The 18,755-nt window shown below is 55.5% G+C and overlaps 1 protein-coding gene across 1 annotated transcript; it reads left to right on the plus strand.

The window, feature by feature from the left end:
* The first annotated feature begins 8,240 nt into the window (after nucleotides 1-8,240).
* Nucleotides 8,241-15,827, plus strand: ERF (ETS2 repressor factor). Its single transcript, XM_045531577.1, has 4 exons — nucleotides 8,241-8,441; nucleotides 12,824-13,058; nucleotides 13,439-13,554; nucleotides 13,661-15,827. The coding sequence occupies exons 1-4, from the start codon at nucleotides 8,420-8,422 to the stop codon at nucleotides 14,932-14,934; spliced, it is 1,647 nt and encodes a 548-aa protein (XP_045387533.1). The 5' UTR covers nucleotides 8,241-8,419; the 3' UTR covers nucleotides 14,935-15,827.
* The last annotated feature ends 2,928 nt before the right edge of the window (nucleotides 15,828-18,755 follow it).

Below are 18,755 nucleotides of genomic sequence, written 5' to 3' on the forward strand. Positions count from 1 at the left end.
CAGCGGCCGGGGCGGTGCAATGACCTCACCGGTTCTACTCTCTTACCCCTCCCCCACGTGGTTGTCGCTGCCGGTAGCCGGAGTAGGGAAGTTTGGGGTGGGGGGAGGGGAGGAGAACTAGTGATGTCACCTTTCCACCGCTTGATTGGTTATCGGGTGGCCGTGAGTACGACCAATCGACGGTCTCGAAAAGTCTGGCGCGGCCCCGCGGAAAGCCCTGTTGCCACCGGGAGGGGAGAGAACGCGCTCTTGTGGGGTGGCGCGCGCTGCGGTGTAGGCAACGCGCGCGGCCTGGGGCTTGGGGGCCCTGGGAACAAGTCACCTCTTCCAAAAGTTTGACATTTAGGACAGCGCAGTTTTCTGAAAGCCTCCCTAGGCATTGGGGGGAGGCACGAGATGGGGAAATGCAGCGCTTCGTGAGGGTTTCACGATGCATTCCGTGGAGAGCTACACTTTGTGGGTGTTCACACCTGGCAGAGGGAGATTTTTAGAGATGGGGGATGGTGTCACGCCGGGGGTGAGGAAGAGAGGGATGTACCCTGTCGGTAGTAGATGCCTGCTGCCCAAATACGGGGTTTACATTAGATATGAACCTGTCTGCCATGCACCTATAGACTCCACATTGTATTTGCCCTGGTCTGAAGATATGGGGAGCAATGCACACTGGCCGCTGGGAAGGTTTCTTTTGCCTGTGATCGGTTCCTAGTATCCACACGGGAATCACACCAGGTGTGAGGAAAGTGCATCTAGCCTATTGCAGATCATACTGTCCACGGAATATTTGCACTACCTGTGAAAGAGTGTACTATGGCATGGGGCTAGTTCACACAGGGTATGGAAGACATATCAGTTGTCCAATGGGGTTCACTGACTACAAAGGACATTTACATTATTCATGGGAAAGGCCCACTGTCCACACAGGATTTGCCTTGAGAGTGGGGGAAATTCTCTGGCCACAAGAAGTTCACACTCAAGGAAGATTATACTATTACTTATGCTATTATATTATCATTTATACAATCTTACATTATTATGACTATTTTATTATTGTAAAAGACAGTTCATACTTTCATATTGGGTGGACCCAGAGTTGAGAGAAATTTTACAAGGCAGTTTATAATGTGCACATTGGGTAGATGCTGGGTCTGGAGAAAATGTTCACTCAAGAGAGCCCACACTGCCCACTTAGATAGAGGCTTGGGGAGTGGTTTATGCTATCACAAAAGGGGGTTCATAGCAGCCACAGAAAGTTCCCCATGCATGGAGATGTGCCCTGTCTGTGTTCACTTTGTCATGGATATGAAGATTACACAGTCTGTGGGGAGGCTGGTTCTGGGCAGGAGTTCACCGTTGCCTGTGGAAGCTAAAGTTGTGTTTGGGGGAGATTTCCATTGATTACGATGGGGCTTCATGTTCCCCAATCAGTTTGCATCAAGTGTCAGGGAGAATTAGACTGTGGGGGGAGGTCTATGCTCTCCACAAAGGAACTCACCCTGCCTAGGGAGCGTCTGCTGTGGTGAAAAGGGGTCTCCATTGTCAGCTCGGGATTGTCTCTGGCTGTGGTGAATTTATAATGTCCACACAGGGATTCCCCACTGCTCACGTGAGTTATACCATGCATGAAGGAGACCTGTCAGTGGGAATTCACTGTCCAAGGCCTATTTCCCCTGTCTTTGAGGAAAAGTGTGCACAGGGAGCTGTACCCTGCCCCTGGGAGAATTATATAAACCATAGTTAACTTAGTTACACAGTTCATTGAAATTACACTGTCATGTGGGGCCAAGGGGTGATGTTGCAGGAGGCAGGATAGCACAATCTTTAAGGCAGACTATCTGGGGTCACATCCCACCTGGGCTCCTTCCCAGCTGTGTGACTTTGGGAAAGTTACTTAATCCCTCTGTGCCTTGAGATTTCCACCCTTGTAAAAGGGGATAATAAAAGAACCCTAAGGTTAAGCAATAGAACCAAAAAAAAAAAAAAAAAAAGCGTGGTGATGCACACCTGTAGTCCCAGCTACTAAGGAGGCTGAGGCAAGAAGAACTTGGGGCCAAGAGTTCAAGGTTGCAGTGCACTATAACCACATCTGTGAATAGCCACTGCATTCCAGCCTGGGCAACATAGCAAGACCCTGTCTCTAAGATTAAAAAGAAGAAGAAAAAGAAGAACCCTAAGGCACAAGGTTGTTATGAAGATGTAATGACTTAACATGTGCAAAGCATTTAGAACAGTATAAGCGAGTTAGTCCTCAAAAAATGTTAGCTATTGTAGTAATTATTGTTACTAAGAAGTTTACCACTACCTGGAGGTTATGCTGTCACAATCTCATTGGTAACCTTTTCCATAGTTTGTGTGTGTTCTGTTGGTGGTGGTGGTACTTTTTTGGAAGGATTCCAGGATTCAGCATATCTGTGGGACATTTATCAATGCATCAGGAGGCATTATAGTCTAGTGGGGATGATTAGAGAATCTACCTCATGAAGTTGAGGTGAGCAGGAAATGAGATGTTTAACCCAGGGCTTTGCATTTAGTAAGTGCTCAATAAATAGGAGTTGTGTGTTTTATGTGTCCTGTCCTGCATTGGACCCTGCAAAGTCCCTGCCCTTCTGGACGTCACCATTTCTTCACCTTTACTAGGGACCTCATTGTCCATGACAGGATGTACTAGCTTTGAGGAAGTCATAGTGTCTTAATTTGTGTGTGTATAAAAGGGGTGCTGGATAACTTTTTGTGGGAGAATGAAGACTTTGGGGGGGGATCATATAATTTTATGAAGGTTACAAAGGCCCAGAGGGTTTCAATGGAACATGGGAGTTTCTACCTGTCCATGGGAAACTTAATGAAACTGACATACCAATCCAACATTGGGGTCTGTTGTACCCATTGATGAGTCTATATTGTTCACAGTCTATAGTGTACCCATTGGTCGTCCCTCCAGGCAAGTGGCACTGTCCATGTGGGAGCTCAGTGTCCATGGGTTATACCGCATAAGGTCATGTCTATTATGGGGCTACCCTGTCCACATGAAGAGTCACACTGCTTATGGAAGGGACCCTGTTTATGTGGTTGTCTACACTGTGCATATGGGTTTACCCTGGTTATAGGAGTTAACCCTGTTAACAGAGAAATTCACACAATGTTAAAGAAGTTATACTGCCTCTGTAGTAGATCACACTCATGAGGGAATAGTATGGGGTTTTATGTGGGTTTCCCTGTCATATGGGCAACCACTTATGGGGGTCACCCTATTTGTATGGCATTTATGAGGGTCATAGTGCTTATATTGGGGTTCACACTGTGGGTGTTGTGCTATTTGGGACTCACTGTCCATATGAGAGTCACACTATATATGGTGGTTTCTCTCAGTTACGGACATCGTGCCATCTGTATGGTTTCATACTGTTTGTGGGGTTAGACCAGCTAAATGTGGACTCAGCTCACTTCAGCAAATACATATTTCCAGCCTATTTTGTGACAGACACTGTTCTAGGCACTCGTGAAGGCAGTGAAGAAAATAGACCAAATTCCTGTGTTTGTGTTGCTGACATTCAGTAGGATAATTATCCCCTCTATGGGGGTTTCCTGTGTTCATGGAGTTCACATTGGGTTCCTACTGTCCAGGAGGTTGCACTGGCATTAAGCGTCCAGGAGGGTCTCTGTGTGTGTGTATGGGCTCACAGGTATTGGGATTATATTGGGTATTCGGGGGTTCACTGTCCAAAATTGAACTTATTCATTATAGATTGCCAGGCTCTGGGATACTGTAGGCACCAAACCAGGAAAAAAAATCTTTGCCCTCTTAGAGCTAACATTATACAGGAGGGATTTGGTCAACAAGGAAATACATTATGGAAATGTATGTCAGGTAAGGATAAGTGCTATGGAGAAAATAGGGTGTAGAAGGGGACACAGGGCTCTAGAAAGGGGGCTGCAATTTACAACAGAGTGATTAGGCAGAGTCTTATTGGGAAGGTGGTTTTTTGAAGGGGATGAGGGACAGATGTCTTGGGGAAAAGCCTTCCTGTCATATAGAACAGCATAGGCAAAATCCCTGAGGCAGAAATATGCCTGCCATGTTGGAGGGCTAGCAAGGGGGCTGAGTGTAGCTGGAGTGCTAGTGAAGGAGGAAGGTGAGAGGTGAGGTCAGGGGAAGACCTCACAGGCCATGCAAGTTGACTTTCACTCCTAGTGAGCAGAGGGGTCACTAAAAGGTTTGGGCAGCAAATAGATGCAGTCTGGTTTACTAGAAGCCCTCTGACTCCAGGTAGAGCACAGACTGCAGCAGCTAGTGGCAGTGGGGAGGCCAATGAGGAGCCGCCAGACCAGGGGTGGTGGTAGCGGTGGTGGTGATTAGCTGATTCTGGAATCGCTAAAGGTAGAGCTGATGGGAGTTCCCTTCAGATTGAATGTCAGAGGAGAGACAGCAGACAAGGATGACTCCAAGGTATTCAGCCTGAGCAATCAGCAAAATAGGGAAGACTGTGGGGGCAGCAGTTTGGGGGAGCTCAGGAAGACCATTTTTGATTTGGCAAGCTCGAGAAATCCAAATGTAGACAGACACTGCTGAGGCAGTTGGATGTGCTAGATTGGAGTTCAGGGGAGAGTCGTGAGCCAGAGATAGAAATGTGGGTGTAATTAGCATGGAGATGGTATGTCCACCACAGGACTGGTGGCGCCCATCAAGGGGACAAGTATAGACGGAGGAGAAGAGAGGGCCCAGAAGTCCAGTCACCTTTAAGGAGGCCTGAAGTAGGGTTTTGGCTTAGGTAACTGTGCTGAGATGTGGTTCGAAATTCTCCCCAGAATTGCCATCACCACTGCGTGCTTGGTCATGTCCGGAGTGGCCACATCAACGGTGTTGGGCACATCAACAAGTTCACAAACGGGGACAAGGAAAAGAGGGTTGCCCGTTATTTATATCACTGGAGTTTGATGGCAAGAGATAGGCACCTCTCTGGAGTGAATCGTTACTATGTGTCAAACAAAGGGTTTGGAGGATATTGATTAAGGAAGCATTTTCCTGATTGATGAAAAAATAACTCAGTTATGGTCATCTACCCCTGCTAGAAGGTTATGCAGTATATTAGGTAGCATGTGGTGTGTTATAGGGTGCTTAGCAAAAATAAAATGAAAAAAAAAGAAAGAAAGAAAGAAAGAAAAGGGCCTTTACAGGAGGATTGCTTGAGCCCAGGAGTTGGAGGTTGCTGTGAGCTAGGCTGACGCCACGGCACTCTAGCCCAGGTAAGAGAGTGAGACTGTCTCAAAAAAAAATGAAAGAAAGAAAAAGAAAAGGGCCTTTAGCTTTTCAGGTCAGGGAGACGAGAAAGAGTGATACTCTATTGAGGTTACACTCTCCAGTCACACTGTTTATAGTGGCTACATTGTCTACATGCAGTGGATCATACTACTTCTAAGGTAAGTACAATACTCTTAGGGTCTTAATGGTTTATTATTTCTCATAGGGCCGATGGGTGGGTTGCGATTATGATTTACATTGTCTACATAGTTTCCTTTTCAGGAGTCAGATGACAAGTCTGTTAAATGTTTGACTTCTGTGGGGTCAGGGCTTGTCCATGCCTTTGCCTGACAATGGTAGGATAAATGTTATCTGTGTCAGCGTAGTAAACTGGAAGAACTACCAGGTCCAAGCAACGGGGACATCCTCACTGTCTGCACAGAGTTGCTCTCTGCATACAGTGTTTGCATGGTTCATTGCACGCAGATCCTGAGTCCATGCGAGGCTGCACTTTTCACCAGCCCCAGGGGTATTTTTGGAGGCTTTTCATAGCTTGGGTGGGGGGGTCCCTTTGTTTACTGGAGCTGAAATGGCCTTGGTTAGATGGCGTGTCTTCAAGGAATAGCCAGTGGTGACGAATAGTTTCTATCCCAAATTCACAAAATCTGGGTGTTTCACACAGTAAGTGGGTCTGTCATCTCTGGGGGTGAGTCTCAGTGTTCATGAGGCAACTGAATTATCCAAGAGGGTCCACATTTCTGTGGTAGAATCACACGGACTCCTGGAAGGTTACAATATCCATGGACAGGTTTGCACAAACCACCAAAGTCACAAGGCCCAGTGGACATTTTCACTAGGGACTCTCCCATGAGGCATGCCCACCATCCATGACCGTGTTTCATACAAACAGTGGGTTTGAGCTGTCCATCTGGGTCAGGGTGGGATTATGACATTAACAGGCAATTTCACACTGTCAGTGCTGTATGTTTACTGTCTGTAGGAAAAGGGGTGCTCACATTATTCATAGGGTATAGAATTCACTCTGTTAATAATTATTACCAGTATTTATTCACATCCCTGATTTCACATCTTTGATTTCTCACAATAACTTCATCATGTAGGGTCTATTAATATCCCCATTTTACAGATGAGGAAACTGAGGCTCAAAGAGGTGAACTCACATGCTCTATGTAGTTGGAAATAGCAGAGTCAGGGTTGCAATCCAGGTGTCTGTCTTGCTGGTGGGAGGGTGGGGGTCACTGGGGTTGATAACTGATCTATTAGCTTTGAAACTTTGCATTATCTTTTTGGGGGAGGGCAGTAAAGGGGGTATTAATAGTAAAGCATAATGCTTAAGTGTGGTAGTTTGGAATTGGATAGATCTGGGTTAGATCCTGGTTCCAATACTTCCAGGCTACAGGACTTTGGCAGACTGATTTCCCCTGTCAGAGCCTCACTTTGTTAATCTGTAAATGGGGATAACAACAGTGATTCCCTTCACTGGGATTTCATGAGTATTAAACGAGAAGATGTCCCTGACAATGCTTGGCCCAGTGCCTGGCACATCATGAACACTCGGAATTCGGGAGCTGTTATTCTAACAATAATGATTATTATTGCTGGACCACACTGCTCCCAGAGGGTTACAATATCCGTGGGGGAGCTGCACTGTCCGTAGGCAAGGTTACATAATTCCCCAGGGGGGTGATGCTTCCCTGGAGGCCTTGGTGTCCCCAAGGAGGAGGCCTGAGACTTTTTCTGAGGCACTGGTGAGGAGCTGGTCTAAGGCGGACTAGGAACCCAGCAAGAGAGGAGACCGGGCTGGAAGCCCTAAGAACACAGAGCCTGGACCCCTGCAGGCCTTCCCTCCCTGTGACTTGTCTGTCTCTCTCTCCCTGCCCATCTTCTGGGTTTCAGTCTCCCCCCCCCCATCCTCCCCTCCTTTGGTACCTCAGAGTCTTTTTTGAGACTCTGTTCCCAGGCCCTGGTGTGAATATTGCTTCTGTGTGCCCTCTACCCTGCTGCCGACTGGCTGCCTCCAGCAGATCTGCACTCTGATTTCCTGTTTCCCGGAGGCTCGGGCTCCATCCTTCCCTCCCGGCTGCAGCGGAGAACAGAGACTTAACACTTCCCTACGCTCTGGTTTTCGCTCTTAAGCCCTGTCTTCCTCTCTCCTGGTGACCCCCAGTGTCCCTTGGGAGCACATTTGTTCAGACTTTGGTCGCCCCCTCGTATCCTGGCCCCACCTCCGGAACCCCCTGCCCTAGTGGTGGACTGGAGGTGGGGGGACCTCCGGCGCCAGCCTTGTCCCCAGGACAGCTGCAGCCTGGGGACGGTATGGGGGGGGGGGCTCCCAAATGCATTCCCTTTGGTCACTTCCTCCCCAGCTGGACTAGGGCTATCACGAAGGCCAAGACCCCATCCCCACAGGAGCGGAGGACACAGCCGCCTCCCCGTTTCCGATGCTGGGAAATGCTTCCCACCCATTCCACCCCGCCCCTGGACAGCTGCCCCCATTCAGGCTCAGGGTTGGGGGGGCTGGGTAAGGTCAGGCTGGGAAATACTGTGGTCTTAATCATCCTCCAAGGTCCTGATCGCGCCCCCCCTGCAGAGAAGATTCTGTTTCCTCCCCAAAGGTTCATATCCCCTTCCCACAAAAGTTTCTGACCCCCTCTGAAGGCTTCCCCTTCCCCCTTACAAGCTCCCACAAGAAACTCTGGAGTCCGCAGTGGGCAGGAGAGGAGGAGGGGCAGCAGGTAGTGACTGCCTGGGACTTAAGTTATCTGCAGACTTGGAGCCTCCGAGAAGGGTCACGACCCCCGGGACCCCATCCCACCCCTACCCCCTCCTTCCTCCCTCCCCCGCCGCGCGGCTCCTTTAAGCCCAGCGCCGGCCGGTCCTCAGTGGCTGCGCGCCGGCGAGCGTGTGTGTGAGTGAGCGGGGAGGGGGCGGGCACTGTGTCTCCATGGCGACGCGGCGGTGACGTCGCCGGCCGGGGGGCGTGGGCGTCCCGGCCCCGGAGTGCGATATTAACCCGGGAGGCGGCGGCGGGGAGGGGAGAGGCTCTGAGAGGCGAGGCCGGGTGAGGCGGCGAGGGCGGCCCGACGGGCGCGGGACGGGACGGGGCAGCGCGGGCGCCGGGAGCCACGGCCCGGAGTCGGGGCGCCTCGCCCCGGGCCCCCCAGCATGAAGACCCCGGCGGACACAGGTGGGGGCGGGGGCAGCACGTGTGGGGGAGACTTGTTGCCCCGGGAAACCGGGTGGAGAAACTTTGGGGGGGCTAAAGGGGTCCAGGGGAGCCCGAGTGATCCCCAGTTCTGGGGGACCCCCAAGCACTTAAGACCTGTTGCTTCTTGCGGCGCTAGTGGGGTTTGCTGCCTGGGACCCCCGATTCCAGGCTCCGGGCGGAGTGGTGTGGGTGCTGCGAGTCGTGGTCCTCTCTCCCTCCCGGGACCCCGCAAGCTAGGGTGTCCCCCGCTCCCGGGATCACGGGGGTGGCGAGGTGCTTCCCCGCTGCTCTGTCACGTTGCACTCTGGGGGCCGGGACGTGTGCAGGGCGGGGGGGTGGCTGTCCACTGGGCCCGCTATCCCCGGTTCCGCGCTGCGCGGTCCGGCCCATGACCTTCACAGCGGCGCGTGCCCCGCACCAGGTTAGCGAGGGATACGGGATGGCCTCTAGGAGGAGGGCGTGAGTGGGGAGCCCAGGACTCGGGGTCCCGGGTGCGCTGCCCCTCCCCCGCCCGTCTCCGCCGGCTCCTCGTTCCCCCGCCCTCGCGGAGTCGCAAAGTTCCAAAGCGCAGCCCGAACGTTCGAAAAAGGAACTTTTTGTTTCCGACCTTAGAACGCGCTGCTTTAAGGTGGCTCCGGGGAGACCTGGGTACCCTCCTCTCGCGCCGCCGGGGGCCCGGGGTTGAAGAGGGTGGGGAAGGTAAGGGGGACGCAGAGGCCCCCCCCCCCTCGACCCCCCCTCCCTGATCCAGCTCTTCTCTTTCAGCGGGCCGTCTTTTCCTCCGCCCCTCTTTCCCCCGCTAACTTGCTCCTCCTTAAGGGGCCAAGGTTCCCCTCCCCCCTCAGTCGGCGGTCGGGGGGCGGCGGGATTAACCCCCCCTCCCACTCGGACTTTCCCCCCTCCCCTCCCCCCGCCGCCCCCGGGCTCGGGCGGGCTGGACTTTGCGCCCGAGCGTGCAGGGGGAGGGGTCCTAGCCGCCCCCTGCCCGTCTACCCCGTCGGAATCCGGCCCGGGGCGGGGACGGGGGAGGGGGAAGGGGGCCGGGCGCCGCTGTTCAAACTTGTTTCCTTCCCCCGGCGGCGGCCGCGGCTAGGGCTCCTGTGTGCGGGTGTGTGCCCCGACCGGCCCACCCACCCCACCCCACTCCACTCCCCTGCTCGGCCGGTGGGGGCGGCTCTTAAAGGGCTCCGAGCTGGGCTTCAGCGGCAGGGGATTGGGGCCGAGGAGGGGGGCTGGGAGTGGGGCAGGGGTGCGGAGTGCAGTAGGGTCAGTCACGTGCGCCCCACATACTGCCCGGCTTTCACTAGCTCCTGGCATGCTGAGCCCTGGGGGCAGCAGGAGCTTCCCCTCGCCCGAGGAGGGGGCCAAGGCGCCCAGACAACCCCGCCTCATTTTCCCTCCCTGCGAAGGGCCTTGGCCTGATGGGACCGGCTGAGCCGCTTCCCCAACCCTGTCTGGGGGCCGACCAGTGTGTGGGTTCTCTGGCTAGGGGAGGGGGAGGGGCGGGGGCCCTGGAATGGCCTTACGCTCGGTCATCTTTCAGTCTGCCTCCCGGCCTGCCGCTAGCACCCTTCCATCCGATCCTCCATCCCGGCCCCTCTCTCCTCTGCCGTGGCTGTTTCCCACTTCCTGTTTTCTTCCCGGCTCTGGCGCCATAGAGGGCTGCCTGGAGTGGGGGAGGTGGTAGGGCCCCCCAGGATGCCAGCGTGTTCTTCCTCTATCATCACTCCTCCCTTCCGACCCCCATAGTGGCTTAGAAAAAGTTCGGGCAGTCAGTGAAGTTGGGGGGTGCCCAAGAGTTCTGTCCCCCCAGGCTTTCATAGTCTGCCTGGGAGAATCCCTACCCCGCCTCTGTGGGACCCAGGTGTGCCTCTGGGACCCTGCCATCCCATCCCTTCCTGTCTGTCTGCTGCCACTTCTGTACCCTGTCTGGCAGTTTTGCTCTCAGTGTGGCTGCTCCCTCCCTGCCTTACTGGGCCCCCATGATCCAGAGGTCCTGTACCCCCAAGCTTCCTTGGTGCAGGTCCGGTGTTTCCCTGTTTTAAGCACGTGGACGCATACACAACACACTCACACATGCTCCCCTTGCCCGTGCCTGGCTCCTGGCTCCAAGGCCTGGGGAACAGAGCCCCATTGAGACACCCTGACGTCACCCCCCCTTCAGACTCCCCCCTGAAAGCTGGGAACAGGCCCTCGTGTATGCTGTGACCGATGAGGAAAGCTGGCATTGGGGTGGGCCTGGGAGTGGGGAAGGGTCTCTGCCAGGAGTGAGAGCCAGGGTCCAGGCCCCGAAGGGGGGTTTGCTCAGGAAAGGGGGTTAACAAGGGGGCCTGGGACAGCTCCCAGAATGCGGCTTGAGGCCTTTCCAGAGCCCCCCCACCTCCTTTCCGAGTTCCCTTTGTGTTGCATGTAGTCTCTCTCACTCCCTCTCTTCTGCAAAGTTTATTTTTAGCCTTCTGCTCCCCCGCTCCCAGGACTGTCGCTGCACACACGTTGCCTGGTTACCGGGACACGGAGGCTGGGGCGGGTGGGCTGGGAAGGGTGGCTTTAATTTTGGGGGGAGGGTGGAAGTCAGCAACCCCCCCCACCCCCATACTGATGTCTCAGGGGCTTCAGCCCCCCTCCTGGGTCTGGAGCCAGATTGGGGCTGAGGTGGAAGTAGCATGGCACTTTGTGCCCTGAGGGGGTCCAGGAGCTTTTTGGAGGGGCGTGTGAGGGTACAGGGAGCTGGTGATTTGGTCACCTGGGTTCCAAAGGCCTCTGGGCTGGGAGGGAGACCCAGGGACCTGGATTCTCTAGGAAGGTGACGATAACAGGGTGAACACCTGGATTCCCAAGAGATGGATGGGGTTATGGGCTAGGGGGTCCCTGGAGGGATTGTCAGGGGCTGTTGCTTGTAAATGGAATAGGGCCTGCTGGTATAGGACTCCTGTCTGAGAACAGCTGGAGGTCATATTCCTGGAGCCCTGAGGGGCTGGCTGGTTTGAGGCTGAGATTTCTGAATGGGACAGGGACTGGGTAGGGAATGCCATACTGGCCATCCCAGTCTACCCAGGGCCAGGGATCAGGGGCCTGGGTCCTGTGAGGGACAGTGAGCTCTGCATTTGGAGGGGATGGTCCTTGTGGGAGCAGGAACTACAGATCCCCTATGTTCCGAAGCGGAGGGATCCCCTGTTGGATTCCAGACTGGGGTGGAGTCTGAGGGAGGCTCAGTGTTGCCTGCAGGCCGGGTTGGTACCTGCTTGAGCACAGACCAAGGAAGGGAGACTGACCCTTAAGGCCTGACTGGGACTTGGGACCCCGCCCATCTTTAGCTATCCACCTTGGCCTTCTCTCTCTAGTGGCACCAGGGCCCCTGCCCTGGCTTCCCCCTCCTTCCTTTCCTCCTCTTTCCCTCCTCCCACCCCTCCATTACCGGCTGCCTAGTGCTGAATTATTGATGGCCCCTGATTACCCGGGGGTTTGGGAAATGACAACAACCGCAGCCCCCCCACCCCCCCACCCCAGGCTGCCCACCCCCTCCAGGGACCAGCCAGCCCACCACCAACCTCTACCCAAGGTTAATGCTGGGGGCGGGCAGGCAGGTGGGCAGGGGAGAAGCTGAGGATGAGAAGGCAGAAGTGGGAAGAGGGCGACAGCTCCAGCAGTGCCTGCTCGGTCTCAAGGCCCGGGCTGGGGCCCCTCCAGCCAGGTTAGGCCTGGATGCCTGGGTCTGGGGAGGGCAGCGCAACTCAGAGGGTCCAGGGCTTGGGGGGGGGCCCACTCAGACAGTCTGGGTTTCACTCTCCAGGGAAGACAGAAGCCTCTGTGTGTGCAAGCGCTGACCTCATCGTCAACCAGCCACCCCACCCCTCCTGGTCCTTTTAAGAAAAAAAAATCCTCTCTGGTCCTGGGTGGGAGTAGGGGCTTGTCAGGTCTTGGGGGGAAGGACAGTGTATATTCCTAAGAAGGAGACTGGGGGGTACAACTGGTTCTGAATGGTAGTCGGGGTGGATTGGGGGGCTGCACCCCAACCCAGCTGGCCACGTGTGCCCCTTCCTGCCCCTCCCCCACTGGCAGCCCTGCCCGCCGGCCTGGCTTGGTGCCTGGCCCCCTGGCACTGGCCCCGGGACCCGCCGCCGACGGTTTCCTGTTTCTCCCGGTGTCGCCGGAGCAGGCTCCAGCTTCCCTTCCCCCCAGCTCCTGTCTAGCCCCCTCACACAGACAGACACACACTGTCTTCTAACCCAAGTCCTGACTTGGCTGAGGGGAGACAGATTTCCCCACGTTGAGGGCGAGGCAGAAGGTAGACCCTGGGATGGGGCCCAGAGACCCGGACTTGGCATCCTGACCTGGGGCCACTCCCTGCCTCCTGTCCCCAGGATTTGCCTTCCCGGACTGGGCCTACAAGCCCGAGTCGTCCCCTGGCTCGAGGCAGATCCAGCTGTGGCACTTTATCCTGGAGCTGTTGCGGAAGGAGGAGTACCAGGGCGTCATCGCCTGGCAGGGGGACTACGGGGAATTCGTCATCAAGGACCCTGACGAGGTGGCCCGGCTCTGGGGTGTCCGCAAGTGCAAGCCCCAGATGAATTACGACAAGCTGAGCCGGGCCCTGCGGTGAGGAGGGCTGGGGGCCCCTGAGCAGATGTGGACAGCCCCCACCTGTTGGGAAGCCCCTCACCCAGGGGAACAGCTTTGGGTTTGGCTCCTAGCTCTGCTACATCCTAGCTGTGTGACCTTGGGCTAGTCCTAGTCCTTCTCTGACCCCCTTGATGACACAGGTGTCCTGAGAAGAAAATATAGTCATCAGTGGAGCCTCTAGTCTGGCCCCAGACCTAAGGGCAGAGCTGGTCCCCACCTTCCGGGCACTTGATTTCTCTGGTGGCCCGTGTTTCTTGGCTGCCCTTTGCAAGTTGCACCTAAGTGTGTGTCCAGGCATGGAGTCCAGACCCGAGTCCCCCATACCTGACCATCCCAGTGGTATCTCTCACCTGCAGCTATTACTACAACAAACGCATCCTGCACAAGACCAAGGGGAAACGGTTCACCTACAAGTTCAACTTCAACAAACTGGTGCTGGTTAATTATCCTTTCATCGATGTGGGGTTGGCTGGTGAGTGCCGGGGATAGTGGGCATGGCCTCTGAGGGAGGAGAGGGTCTGTGTGCATGTCCCAGGTAGGCCAAGGGCCTTGATACCATGTCTCCCCTCTCCTGCCAGGGGGTGCAGTGCCCCAGAGCGCCCCACCGGTGCCATCAGGTGGCAGCCACTTCCGTTTCCCTCCCTCAACGCCCTCCGAGGTGCTGTCCCCCACCGAGGACCCTCGTTCACCACCAGCCTGCTCTTCATCCTCATCTTCCCTCTTCTCGGCTGTGGTGGCCCGCCGCCTGGGCCGAGGCTCAGTCAGTGACTGTAGTGATGGCACATCAGAGCTGGAGGAGCCACTGGGAGAGGACCCCCGGGCCCGGCCACCCGGCCCTCCGGAGCTGGGTGCCTTCCGAGGGCCCCCGCTGGCCCGCCTGCCCCATGACCCTGGCGTCTTCCGTGTCTACCCCCGGCCCCGGGGTGGCCCTGAACCCCTCAGCCCCTTCCCTGTGTCACCTCTGGCCGGGCCTGGCTCCCTGCTACCCCCTCAACTCTCACCGGCTCTGCCCATGACCCCCACCCACCTGGCCTACACACCCTCCCCCACGCTGAGCCCCATGTACCCCAGTGGTGGCGGGGGCCCCAGTGGCTCAGGGGGAGGCTCCCACTTCTCCTTCAGCCCTGAGGACATGAAACGGTACCTGCAGGCCCACACCCAAAGCGTCTACAACTACCACCTCAGCCCCCGCGCCTTCCTGCACTATCCCGGGCTGGTGGTGCCCCAGCCCCAGCGCCCTGACAAGTGCCCGCTGCCACCCATGGCACCTGAGACCCCACCGGTCCCCTCCTCGGCTTCATCATCCTCTTCTTCCTCTTCCTCCCCATTCAAGTTTAAGCTGCAGCCGCCCCCACTAGGACGACGGCAGCGGGCGGCTGGGGACAAGGCTCCGGCAGGCGCTGACAAGAGCGGTTGTGCGGGCGGGCTGGCCGAGGGGGCAGGGGCGCTGGCCCCACCGCCACCACCACCACCACAGATCAAGGTGGAGCCTATCTCGGAAGGCGAGTCGGAGGAGGTGGAGGTGACTGACATCAGTGATGAGGATGAGGAAGATGGCGAGGTGTTCAAGACACCCCGTGCCCCACCTGCGCCTCCCAAGCCTGAGCCCGGAGAGGCAGTGGGGGCAGCTCAGTGCATGCCCCTCAAGCTGCGCTTTAAGCGGCGCTGGAGTGAAGACTGTCGTCTGGAGGGGGGTGGGGGTCCTGCTGGGGGCTTTGAGGATGAGGGTGAGGACAAGAAGGTGCGTGGGGAGGGGCCCGGGGAGGCTGGGGGGCCCCTCACCCCCAGGCGGGTGAGTTCTGACCTCCAGCATGCCACAGCCCAGCTGTCCCTGGAACATCGAGATTCCTGAGGGCTGTGGGCAGGGGACCCGTGTTCCCCCTACCCCCCATGCTTCTTTTGCTGCCTTAACCCCCCCATGCCCTGGAGGTGAGGACAGCTCTCTAGTCTCTTCCCTGCCTCCTCCTTTTCCCCTCCCCACATTTTGTATAAAACTTTAATTTCCTTTTTTTTTTTTAAATGGTGGGGGTGGGTGGGTGCCCAGGGCTGGGGGCTGCCCCGTGTCTCTGTGGGTTTCTAAGCTCTGGGCAAAGTGGTGTTGGGGGGAGGGAGGGGGGGGAGTTAAGGGGGCCACCTCCATTCTGAGGAATTTATATTTGAACTGAGGCTGTGGCCTTAACACCCAGGAACTTTTTTATTACAATCGCTTAGGAAGTAAAGCCTTGTCTCCCTCCCTGTTCTCTGCCTCTTGTACCTCTCCCTTCTGCCCCCCAGCCATCCTTAGTCCCAGCCCTGCCTTCCCTGCCCCTCCAGGGGCCATGAGTGCCTGGGTTTCTCATACCCCACAAGGTTACAGCAGCGGAGGGAGGGACAATTTTATGATGAACCAAAAATTCCATGGTGGGGGGGTGGGGGGGCAGAGGAGGGTAGAGGGGTGCCACCCAGGGGCCACAAATCTCTACAAGTGCCTGCTATCCCTCTCCCACTCCCCACCCCAGCACCAGTCCAGCCCCTTCAACCCCAGCTGCTCCTAGGACTGGCCCATGGGCAGGCGGGTGGGGAGATGGGAAAGGGGGTGCCCTCAAACCAAACTGGAAGCCCCCTCTGCCTCCCAGCTGGGGCCCCTGGGGTGGGGTAGGGTGGCTGTGGTCAAGCCTTATTCTGTATTGGGGATTGAGGGTGGGGGGAGGGAAGTAGGGGGGCCGCTGGAGAATGTATTCAAAACAATAAAACTTTGGACCTTTGGATGCAGTGATCTGTCCTAGGCGCTGGGGGCAGCCACTATAGGGCCACAGCCTTTGCTTGATTCTGAAGGTTGGGGCCTAGACTTGCTCCCCAGTGGATCTGTGGCCGGAGGGCCTAACCTCATCTGAATGGGTCAAATCCTCGCCTGGGAAACCATCTCTGGACCTCAGGGGGCACAGAAACCCCAGAGCTTGATGTTTAAGGTCTCAGGTATACCTTGGCCCTGTATCTGACTACTCCCCTATTCCGTGGGGATCTGCTTGTCCTTAGATGCTCTTTAGACTCTTCTCTCTCACCGCATCGCCCTCACTCTTCTGATTGCCTGAAATGTCCTCCTACTTCTAGCTCTGTGAAGTCCTACCTATACCCTAGCTCTTGGTGAAGGCCAGGAGCTCCCTGCCCTCATCACTCTCTTGGTGTGCTCTGAGTTAAGCTGGGAGTTCTTTGGAGACCAGCCTGCAGTCTCTTGAAATGTGGACCTTGCAAGGTAATTTAGCGATCTTTTGGTCCAACCATGGCAACACCCTCAGCCAGCAAGTTGAGAAGGAACTGGCTCACTAATCATACTTGCTCCTGACTGACCTGTGTGCCAAGTTAGGGGCTGCAGTACTGTAGCTCCTCGAACACCCAACAAGGTAGGGGCAACCAGGTCATTTCAGTGACTTCAGGGCCCTATGGCTGAGCCAGGACTTCAAATGAGGTCTGTTGCCAAAGCCCACGTTCTTTCAACTCTTGAATTTTTTTCCCTAAAGCCAAGATGGTTGGATCCAGTTCTGGCTATAAGGATCATAGGATCTGAGAAATGAGCTTGTAAAAAACTAGAGGCTGAGATTGGAGAGCTCAAATCAAGGATGAAAGAGCCAAAAGGAGGAATCTAGGCTGGAACTGCCCTTAAAGACAAGCCCAGTCTCTTCAGTGCAGGTGAGGTGACTGAGGCCCAGAAAGGGGAAGGAGCTTCCCTAAGGCCACACAGCTACTAAGAAACGGAGTGTGAATAGAGGGCTCAGGGCCTATTGGACTGGCTTCACCACAAAACTCCACCCTGTGCAACCCTGAGGGGGAAGGAACGTTTGTTGACTGGCAACTGCTACCCACTCTCGATTAAACCTCATCTTCTGCCAGCCCAGAGTGGGTGGTCCCAGATGATGTCGGTTGGCAGTGAAAAGAAGATTCAGGGCTGGGGTACTGGGAGGAAAGTGAGGCTCCCGTGGCGGCCTGCAGGCAACTGCTCCCTCTCCTGGGTGATGTAAGTCATTCCCTAGGGTGGGGGCCACTGGGCTATTTCTGGAAGTTGGGATGAGGCATGTTTCCTGGCAACATAGATACAGCAGAGTTGGTGGTGGGGTGATGGAGAAGGGGATGTCGTCACTGTGGGGAGTGGGGAAGGACCCTGACTAGTGTCCTCAGTCCCAGACCCTAGTACCTTCAAAGCACCTCTAACCACATCACGAGGATTCCTAAGTGCTCAGTTCCAAAACTGCTGTCCAGGTCCGACTACAGTCCTACCAGACCTGTTGCCCCAGATTCTGGTTGTGTGGGATGTCACAGGCGGCATCTGGCCTTGAAAATCCGGCAGCTCCCCCAATCTTTAATCGCCCACCTAAATCCATTTACAGGCTTGAAATGTTCCTGAAAGACGACACCTTTGGTCCCGTCCATATCCTCTGAGATCGTTGCTTCCAAGTTGAAACCCCTTTGTAAATGTCTCAGGACACTTCACAGGATTAATTCATCCCATCAGAGACCCCTCCTTTGTACCTGTAGCCCCCCAGCACCTCCACAGCGCCCCCAAAACTCCTTCCTGATGCTTCTCACCATCTTTCACACCTTCAGGTCGCTCAGAGATCCCCTTGGTCACCAGTAATATCTCACAGTCTCCCATAGACCTTTTACAGACACCTTAAGTCCCCTCAGACTTCTCCACCGGCCCCCAATAATTGTTCTCAGGTGCCTATAGACCATCAAAGACCCTGAGTCCCTCGAGACACCCACAGGCCTCTCTTAGACACTTATAACCCTTTCTAGCACCCCTCTGGGAACGTTCTCACCCCCTACAAACATCCTGATAGCTTTCCTCAGACTGTCACCCTCAAACTCCCAGGGACCCCAGTCCTCTCACGGCAGTTGCCCACACGCTTCCTATTGCGCATGTCCCACGGATTCTGACAGTTAAGTAACCGCCGCTGTCCTGCCCGGTTTCGCCGCCTGTGAACCTTCTTGGTCCCATGTGGGATTCCCTAGGCCACGGGGCTTGACTCAAATTTTTACTTTCCTACTCAGAGCTGCCGTCAGAGGGCAGCAGGCACCATTTGGGTGGGAAACTACAACTCCCAGAAAGCCCCGCTCCGAGCCGTGGGGGATGTAGCCGCGTGCTTTGTGAAGGCAGCGGAAGGGTGTCCGCACTTTGCCTTCTGGATAATGTAGTCTGAAAAGCCTGTAGTGCTACCACCTGACGCGGTTCTGTGCCCGCTGGGAACTGCAGTCAGGAACAAACCGAGTGGCCAGAGCATGCTTCTAGCTTCAGAAAGGGCAGGACAGTTAGTATGAAGACAGTTTCGGATTAAAGTGAAGTCCAGAGACTCCATTTCCCACCACTCCACGAGGCGCTTTCAATCTAGTTCCAAGTATTTCCGGGGGTGGAGAGGACACACACACACACACACACACACACACACACACACACACACACTTGCTTTGCACACACACACACACACACACACACTTGCTTTGGGAGTACCCTTTTAATCGATAAATGCGACGATAAATGGGACGACTCATTGAGCGCGCAAAACCTAAGGCTACTTCTTGTAGCTGGGCTGGTTTCCTTGTTTTGGGTCCTCCCAGATCCTGTAATATAGGAAGTGAGAGGACGCAAAACTTAATAGGGGTTCAAGACAAATTCTATTTCCGTCTTTTTAACGCTCGGCT

This window comes from Lemur catta, chromosome 19 (assembly GCF_020740605.2).
Source record: "Lemur catta isolate mLemCat1 chromosome 19, mLemCat1.pri, whole genome shotgun sequence".
NCBI classification, from domain to species: domain Eukaryota; kingdom Metazoa; phylum Chordata; class Mammalia; order Primates; family Lemuridae; genus Lemur; species Lemur catta.

Excerpts from the sequence above, each read along its gene's own strand:
- ERF (XM_045531577.1), top strand. The coding sequence starts at position 8,420 with ATGAAGACCCCGGCGGACACAG. Across the intron at positions 8,442-12,823 it reads GAAGACCCCGGCGGACACAG|GATTTGCCTTCCCGGACTGG; the intron begins GTGGGGGCGGGG and ends TCCTGTCCCCAG. Across the intron at positions 13,555-13,660 it reads CATCGATGTGGGGTTGGCTG|GGGGTGCAGTGCCCCAGAGC; the intron begins GTGAGTGCCGGG and ends CTCTCCTGCCAG.